At 50.1% G+C, this 9,206-nt stretch overlaps 2 protein-coding genes across 2 annotated transcripts; both read left to right on the forward strand.

Annotated features, from left to right (window-relative positions):
- The first annotated feature begins 3,765 nt into the window (after window positions 1–3,765).
- On the forward strand, window positions 3,766–4,878 carry LOC114776983 (uncharacterized). Its single transcript, XM_028966908.1, has 5 exons — window positions 3,766–3,910; window positions 3,998–4,190; window positions 4,272–4,441; window positions 4,530–4,651; window positions 4,730–4,878. Exons 1-5 carry the CDS (start codon window positions 3,825–3,827, stop codon window positions 4,876–4,878), a joined length of 720 nt encoding a protein of 239 aa, XP_028822741.1. The 5' UTR covers window positions 3,766–3,824.
- A 61-nt stretch (window positions 4,879–4,939) lies between these two features.
- Window positions 4,940–8,708, forward strand: LOC114776984 (uncharacterized). Its single transcript, XM_028966909.1, has 7 exons — window positions 4,940–5,035; window positions 5,391–5,582; window positions 6,507–6,579; window positions 6,654–6,951; window positions 7,907–8,083; window positions 8,209–8,332; window positions 8,466–8,708. The coding sequence occupies exons 1-7, from the start codon at window positions 4,940–4,942 to the stop codon at window positions 8,556–8,558; spliced, it is 1,053 nt and encodes a 350-aa protein (XP_028822742.1). The 3' UTR covers window positions 8,559–8,708.
- Window positions 8,709–9,206: the final 498 nt, after the last annotated feature.

Genomic DNA, 9,206 nt, shown 5'->3' on the forward strand with positions numbered 1-9,206 from the left:
CGTCTTTTTTAAATGTATCTTTATTCCCTGGTCGGGACCCGTCCCCCAGAACGCGGCCTGGGGCGGGGTCACAGCTTGGGTGACACCTGACTGCGGCGTAAAAGGCGGCGTTGAGGGCGGGATATTTTTAATGACGAAAATCTCTTCTCGCTCGATGCGCCGGGCTGGTTTACATGGTGACGACCCGAACCAGAACCTACAGACCCAGAAGCCGAATGTTCTTCTCACTTTGAACTGTAAAGGGGATGAAACGATTTAGTCTGTCTGAGGGCCCGTATGTGTTTGCACCGCTGGGCTTAACGCGGTTATGCGTGTCGGGATGGGGCCTTGTGAATAAAACATGATCCCGGCGCAGGTGCTCATGTTAGAACGCGGGGCGGAGTGACGTTCCGGCCTGGTAGAACCCTCGAGTCGTTGGTAAAGTGCCTTTCCTTGTCCGGTGCAGGGGAGGATTAATGAGGAACAGTACAAGTTATCAGCGTTTTCATCCCCGGCCAACCGGTGTTAAATTATGAATGTGGTGCAGCGGAGTTTGGACACGACGCGGCTTTCGTGATCTTGTGTATTTACGCTGGAATCGGGGGACCGTACCGTAAATACACACACAAGCGTATCGTGGTCGAGGCAGGGCCTGAGGCTGATGATGCAGATGGAGATAAGATGGTCCATTTCTGAGCCAACGTGAGGATGGAATTATGGGATATCGCGCGTTATTAATGTTGAATGGTGGCCCGCAGCTCGCCCAGCTGGGAGATGCCACCCAGGACACAACCAGGCTCATCAATTACCGATTTATTTCTTATTTTCTTTCCAGCCGGGTTTCACCATGTTTACTCTGGTAAAGATGGACACGTGCTCCAGTATTGATTTGATTTAGATGCTGATTTATGAAGGTCGGGAGCCGTTTATCTTCTCGTGGACGGGTTGAACGTTGGTCCCGCTGTGATGGATTCAGCAGCACGTCTGGCAGCTGAGGCCTCCGTCCACGAGCACCCTTCAGGAAGTAAAATATGGCCTTTCATATCGCGCTCGCACCTTTCATTCTGCTTTATTGCTTTCAAGCTTTCAAATTGTCTGATGGGATTTCTTTTTTTATTGTTATTTTCCCGGCTTTTTTCCTCTTCTTGCTTTGCTCCGTGCCGGTTTATTTCCTCTTATTAAAGGCTCTGCGACGGCGCCCTCATCTGGAGGAGCATCAGGCAGGCCACGGATTCCAGGCCTGGACATGGTGCAAGATGACGATGATGATGATGATGATGATGGGACACTGACGAAGCAGCCCGCACGGCAGCGTCAGATGAAGGAGAAAAAAGTATTCGGTTGGAATCCGGTGAACTCTTTCGCCTGCAGCATAATTCCAGGCTCGATTCGGGTCACAGATGTAAGAGCCGGAACATATTTCCCCTTTTAATCCCCATTATGACCGATATCGGCGGGAACAATAAGGCTGAGCGGCGGACGAGAAACAATAGACATTGTTCACGAACTCACCGTTCACAATAGATGCCAGTTTTAGGTTAATGGTACATCACGCGGGGAATAAAGAAGCAGCGAACTTGTCCAGAAAGACTGGAAATAAACTGGTGCCCAGTGGGGCGGGGTCACCGGTAAAATCCCTCGCCACGACCCACAGAACGCAGCTATTATTCATTCTTCATCCGATACCGGCCCTTCAAACCGGCCCACACTCTGCATTCACCCTGATATGCACCATTCTGACCGCACCGTCGTGTAGAAAACGCTGAACAGAGGAGCTCGTTGGCGTATCGGACTCTGTAATGGCAGAATAAGCGCTCTTATAAAAATATATTTAATAATGTACTCTGTTACTGTACATTGTACAACAAAAACCGTATTCAGAACATTTGTAGAATGGATGAAGAATACAGACGTAACTTTTTACATGATGTTCGTTATTCTGCAGAGAGTGGCAGTTGACGGTGGACACCATCGTGGACACCGTCGCAGTGACCACGCAGCGGCCTGACGCGGTTCCGTGTCGGAATCATCATGGCAGGCGGTCCTGTCGGATCACGCTGTGCCCTGGGACGAGGCATTTGAAGATGCGTCTGGATCTCTGGTGAATGCCAAAGTAGATTTGGCTGCCAAGACTCTGCAGGGCTCCTCAAGGAGCTTGGGATTAGAAGACTGCAGAGGAACATTGCTGGTGCTACTGAAAGAGCAAACCAAGATGGCTTTTGGACACAAGCTGCCTAACCTGTCCCCTTGCTTAAAAGTCCCCTGAAATGAAAATGTGACTTTGTGAGATGATTGAACATTAATGGCAGTTGGTGTAAAGAGTGTTTTGGTCATTCTGCTTCACCGTTCAGAGAGCAGCAGCTCAGAATCTGGAATTTGTCCCCTTATGACATCATAAGGGGAAAGGTTTCCTCCCAGAAAATTTCCCGCCCCTCCCCTAAAACATTATATCAACCGACCGTCATGGCTTCCAAACGTAAAAATGAGCACAAATGTATGTTTTTTTGTTCCATCATGCGACGCTCTGAAGAACCGGTGGGTTCATTTTATTTTTTAGGGGAAAACGGCGACACGACTTCCTGTCTGTACCAAACATTGTGGTTGATGAATAGTGTTGATGGCGTAATTTCAACTTCTATTGGCCGCTCTCCTCCTTGTCCCACCTCTCTCCTCCTCATTAGCATTTAAAGCTACAGACGGTGAAACGGCGCATCCTGGAAAATCTGATTGTGGGACTGGATCAAAGTGGCTTAAATTCTGCACCAAGAGACTTCAGATACAGAATTAGGGGATCAACAAGACCGACATAAAAGCAAAAATAGCCTTTAAGGAGGACGATATTTCGTCTGACTGTGTACATGGATGTATATGGATGGGAAGACTACTTGCCACCCCTTGCTGTCTTGCCCTTTTAAGGGTGCATGTTGATGAAAGACAACACATATATTATTTTTACCACTAGACTCGTCATATTTTGTGCAGCGGTGTAATTCCCCGCCTTCGCCGCTAGGTGGGGGTGTGGGGCGCCGTGAGGCCGGATCCGGACCGGAGAAGAAGCAGCAGCGGGCGGATGCAGGAAGCGGTCATGGCCGCGGCGCTTTTCGCAGGACTCCGCGAACAGTCGGCGCCGAGACCCCCGCGCGTTTCTCCCGCTTGTAAACGCGTCGTCGCGCCGTGAACCGAGCGGGGAGCCGCGCCACGCGTGTCGGCTCCGGCCGGGGGGGTTTTGGCGGCCGAGCTCGGCCGAGTCGAGCTGCTCTTCTCCGCGGGAGTGACGCGCACAGCGCTGCCGAATTGTGCCCCACCGAGGAAAAACACAGGAGCTCCCTCCGGAGATGGATGCATATATTCCCCCCGACATCCATGTCGACATCTTTTATTCGTGAAAGCTTAATGAACATAATGAACGCTGGTTGATTACTGCATAAAAAAATGCATTTTGAGAAATTTGATTCAATAGAGCAGTATTTTCGCTTTGGGACGTATCCCAAGGACACGATAAAGCAGCAAGACAGGACATAAGAAGATTCAGCAAGAAGTTTTCGTGGAAAGGTATTCTTTTATCTCCCGTTTCGCCCTGTCGTGTCTTGTCCCTTGTCACATCTTGTTTATCCTGACGTAGATGGCCACCTCTGGTATAAAGATGGCCGTCGGCATCGCAAGGTGCTCCGGAGCGAGGACGACGTGCGCTCGGTCCTCACCCAGTACCACGACGACCAGAACCACATGGGCAGGAAACCGGTGCATCAAGGCCGTGTCCAAGCTGTTCTACTGGGGCAAGCGTGACCAAGGACTTCGAGGCGTGGATCAGCAAGTGCCAGACGTGCAGCCAGACGCGGCCGCCGATGCTGCCCCGATATTACTGCATCGCGCACGGATGCGGGATCTCCCAGGGGCCGTACGTAGAGGAGAAGGGCATCACCTTCCACAGGTGGAGCCAGAAGCAGGATCGCTGTCCGAGCCACGCCCCCGCGCTGGCGGTCCCGCTTTCAGCACGTTCCCATGTCCCCTCCTGCAGGTTCCCGTTTGACGACCCCGAGCGGCTGCAGCTCTGGCTCAGCAACGCGAAGCGGGACCGCTGGTCCATCACGTCCAGGTCCGTCCTGTGCTCCAAGCACTTCGCAGACGACTGCTTCGATGGGTCCGGGGAGACGGTGACGCTCAGGCAAGATGCCGTCCCCACCGTCGACATTTCCCCGGTCGCTCCGGAGGTAAAGACGGTAAAAAACACCGCTCGGCGGTGGAAGTTGTGTAGCGTGGCTCTAATTTCACCAATTTTTGTGCCTGAGCAGGTGACTCAAACAGTAGATGATTCTTTCATGGAATTAGAAGAGCCGCACCTGAATCTAGTGGAGGACACGCCGCACCTGGAGCACCCGTTATGCCGTAGGAAAGGAGGACCTGAAGATAAAGGACCCTCAAGGAGCGGACGGCCAACAACGTTTTCTGATTCCTTTTCCAGGTATCTTCTCACGTTTTTGCTGCTTTGAAAATAGATCCGTTTCCGGCTCGAATTGTTCGATGTTCCGTGCTGTTGTGCCGTCCTCAAGGTTGCACTTCAAGAAATTCGACGCCTTAGAAAAATATCTGCGATTTGGAACGTACGCGAACGGCCAGAAGAAATCCGTAAGACAAGAAATTAGACGGTACAGCAAGAAGTTTTCCTGGAAAGGTAATGGGTTTCCTGTGTTGTGCCGTGTCCCGCTCGGCTCGCTGTAACCGCGCTCCTCCTCCTCCGCCATCTTCCCAGACGGAGTTCTGTACTACTGCCGAGGCACCAAACACCGGAGGGTGCTCCGGAACCAGGAGGAGGTGAACACGGTGCTGAAGGAGTTCCACGACAACCGCGGCCACTACGGCCTGAAGAAGTGCCTGGCGCCCATCGCCGACGTGTACTAACTGGGGCTCCATAACCAAGGACGTGCAGCAGTGGATCGGCAACTGCCAGTTCTGCCTGACCATGGACGCGTCCACGCAGAAGTACCGCTGCTCCGGCTTCAACTGCAAGAACGTCAACGGGGCCCGTGGAGAGGAGCCTGGGCCTGACCTTCCACCGGTACGCCGCTGTCCGCAGTATACGAACGTTCTGGAAGTCCCGAGAGCCTAAAATGTCTCTGGCCGCCCTTCCCAATAAAGCCAAATTTCCAAATTCCCCCTTTTTATTGTTCAGTGCAGATTAAAAGAGTAATAAAAGAATAAATGGTTCCTACAGTCATATAAACCAGGAAAAGTCAAGTTTCCGAATACAAAATAAGCAAAGTTCTGGAAAAGTTCGTGAAACCTGATTGACACATGAATTGTATACTGAACGGAACCTGGTGGCTATGAAGCTCCTCCTCAACACTAACAGGGGACGTGAGAAGTGAAGCAGCGAAGGGACTCGAACTCACGCAGACTTGCTGCTCACGCAGGTTCCCACTGGAGGACCCGGACCGGCTGGACGAGTGGATCAGGAACATGCAGCGGGGAGGCCTGGTTTCCCGCAGCCCAGGTCCGTGGTCTGCTCCATCCACTTCACCGAGGACTGCTTCGAGGAGGCGAACGAGAGGCAGCTGAAGGCCCACGCCGTGCCCACCCTGCTGCTCTACCACCCGGTCAGCCAGGTACGCCGACCGCCATCTTATCCAGAGAAAACGCCCTTAAAAATGGCTTTACTAGGATCTGTAGATACCGTTCGAATAACAGCTCAGGACTCAGACCCCCTTTTTTTATATGGAAAGTGTATGTAAGAATTCAAATTTTATTGGCACGTACACAGTCATACATGATATGCAGTGAAATGCAAGAACTCTACAGTTTTAATTATTTTCTAAAGAGGGAAGCTTCTTATCTTGCATGTGAAGATCTTCAGTGACTTCTGCTGTTCTAGTGGAAGTTGATTCCATACCATGTTATATCCTGTACAGGCCAAAAGTCAGGACACCTTCTCATTCAACGTGTTTTCTTTATCTTCATGACCATTTACGTTGGTAGATTCTCACTGAAGGCATCAAAACTACGAAATGAACACATGTGGAGTTCTGTACTTAACAAAAAAAGGTGAAATAAGTGAAAACATGTTTATATTCTAGTTCTTTGCTCTGATTACTGCTTTGCACACTCTTGGCATTCTCTCGATGAGCTTCAAGAGGTCGTCACTGAAATGCTCTCCAACAGTCTTGAAGGAGTTCCCCAGAGGTGTTAGCACTTGTTGGTCCAGCTCACCCCAAACCATCTGGATTGGGTTCAGGTCCGGTGACTGTGGAGGCCAGATCTCCACTTTTTGTTAAGTCCATAACTCCCATGTGTTCATTCATAGTTTTGATGCCTTCAGTGAGAATCTACCAACGTAAATGGTCATGAAGATAAAGAAAACACGTTGAATGAGAAGGTGTCCAGACTTTTGACCTGTAGTGTACGTCTGTGTACGGTTTGCTCCTCCAGACAGCAGACAGCGGTCACTCAGAACCCTGCCTGAACAGCTCAGACGCCGCCCAGCACACGTTCTTCTCCAAGTACGACGCGGTGGACAAGTACCTGCGCTCCAGGGTCTACCCCCAGGCCTCAATGCGGTGGAGAAGAACACGCTGCGCAGGCTCTGTAAAAGATTCGCGCTGCACGGTGGGTGGGGTCGAATTCATGGACACTCTGCAGCGTTCTTCACGTTTGACTTTTCACATCTGCGTTCTCCTCAGGGGACGTCCTCTACCACATTGCCCCCCGCGGCCAGCGGAAAGTTGTGCGTAGCAAAGAGGAAGTCCACTCCACGCTGACCACCTACCACGATGAAATGAGTCACCTGGACTTTTCAAAGTGCTACAAGCTCATATCCAAGCACTTCTTCTGGGGCTCCATGAAAGTAGATGTCATGCAGTGGATCCAGATGTGTAAAGAGTGCTCTGGTGCCACGGCTTCGACAACGCATGGTGCCATCAGGATGGACTCCCGCTCTGAGCTTTTAGATGACCGTTACCAAGACCAGGAGCATTTAAGGTGCGTGAGCTCTTCATGCTCAGAGATATTTTTATTGATCAATGAAACCAAACATTGAAAACACTTACAATATAGACGTATCTTCTTTAAACTTATATATGTTGGAAGCACTGAACATAAACGGCTATTTAGTTTTACTATTAAAACACACCCAAATAAAATAAATAAGCAATAGAACTATGAAAGAGAAGATATTAATAAAACATAAATAAATAAAAGCGAAAAATAAAAAATTGGTCCTGTCCACTTTACTCCCAATCAAAGGGTGGGTGTGGCCTAATTAGGAGGCTGAATGTCCTTATAATTTTGTAGGAAAGGGTTTCATTTCATTTTATGAAATTTCTTACTTGATTCATTGAGGGAGTAACAAATTTTTTTAAAGCGCCGTCTCAGAAGCGCTGCCTGTCAGGACAGTCGTACCTTCACCAACACCACCAAAAAGAGCAATCAAAGGGTCTGGCTGTATATCCTGTTTAAACCATTTACGCCCTTATCCAGAGCGTCTTAGTCAGTAGTTACAGGGACAATCCCCCCCCTGGAGACACTCAGGGTTAAGTGTCTTGCTCAGGGACACGATGGTAGTAAGTGGGGTTTGAACCTGGGTCTTCTGGCCAGTGTGTTACCCGCTAGGCTACTACCACCCCCATAAAATGGCTGACTATGTACAGAAAGCATCTCTCCAGTATGGTTCAGTGTGTAAGCATGACCTAGTACTATGTATAAGAGATTGGTATTTACCACATTCATCACCACCTGAGGGTATGTCTGGATATATTTGCACATATGGGTTCGATGCGCCACCTTAAACTGTAATGAGAAGTTTAGGGAAGAAGGATGTAGACTTAATAGATTGAAAGATTCATTTCCATGTGTCCCACTTCAGGTCCTGCTCCAATGCTGCTTTTAGTTTTTGTAAATGCATTTTTAATTAAGAATTCTGCTTGTTGTTGTGCAGCCTGAGTGACGAGGACACGTCCTCAGAGACTGTCCATGTACAGTCGTTTGTAGATCAGGTCATTCAGCACTGTCTGAACTCCACCGGTTCCGAGATACCTGATCCTATGGACGGCCGCCAATCAAACAAACACAGGAATGACAGCAGAGGCTTATCGCTCCTCGGTGCGTCCAAGAGGTAAGATCGTGGACATACTTCCTGCAGAAATGCGCCGTTCTGTCCACCTGTGATCCCTTTAATCGCAAAATGAAGGAGATCCGGGAGGCTTTCCTGGACCACACTGACTCATGCACTGTCCTCAGTTCTCAGACTGTGGAAGAAGACGTCCTTGTGGACTGGAAGTCAAAGCCCCTGCGGGCACGGGCTGTGGTGCAGCAGTGCGAACATGCAATCCTTCAGGACCGAGACGACATTGACTGGGTGCAGGTACTCTGATCTGCTCTCCTCACGTAGGTCTGGATGCGTCTGTAGACCACGAGCTGGCCAACGTGTTGAGAAAGTTGACGTGTTGCATGTTAGACGTACGTTTGAATGAAATTGGGTTTCTTTGGAATTTCAGATTAATGTCGGAATGGTGGTGTACGTATGCTTCTTCAAGGGAGCCACAGAAGCTATAATACCAAAGATGGGTGAGTGCATCAGTTTTTTTTAGTGTAAAGTCACAAAGAAGTGCAGCAAGCTTCTGTAATGAGGAATCATGTGCAGCACAGAAAAATGTAAAAATATTAGCAGACGAATCCGTCCTTATCTACCAGGTTCGGGCCACCCAGATCCTGGTCCAGTCCTTAGTAATCTCACGACTTGACTACTGTAACCCCCTTCCCTGGGTACAGTTATCGGCCCCTGGTCCAGTAATTCAGTCTTGCCGGGCCCCAGAGTGTAGTTATTCGGCCTTGTTGTGGCCCCCGGTCCAGTAATTCCTTCCTGCCCTGTCCCTGGGTGAAATTATTCGGCCCCTGGTCCAGTAATTCCTTCCTGCCTGGTCCCTGGGTGCAGTTATTCGGCCCCTGGTCCAGTAATTCGGTCCTGCTGGGCCCCAGAGTGTAGTTATTCGGCCTTGTTGTGGCCCCCTGGTCCAGTAATTCGGTCCTGCCGGGTCCCTGGGTCCAGTTATTCGGCCCCTGGTCCAGTAATTCGGTCCTGCTGGGCCCCAGAGTGTAGTTATTCGGCCTTGTTGTGGCCCCCTGGTCCAGTAATTCGGTCCTGCCGGGTCCCTGGGTCCAGTTATTCGGCCCCTGGTCCAGTAATTCGGTCCTGCCGGGTCCCTGGGTAAAATTATTCGGCCCCTGGTCCAGTAATT

This window comes from Denticeps clupeoides, unplaced genomic scaffold (assembly GCF_900700375.1).
Source record: "Denticeps clupeoides unplaced genomic scaffold, fDenClu1.1, whole genome shotgun sequence".
Lineage (NCBI taxonomy): Eukaryota > Metazoa > Chordata > Actinopteri > Clupeiformes > Denticipitidae > Denticeps > Denticeps clupeoides.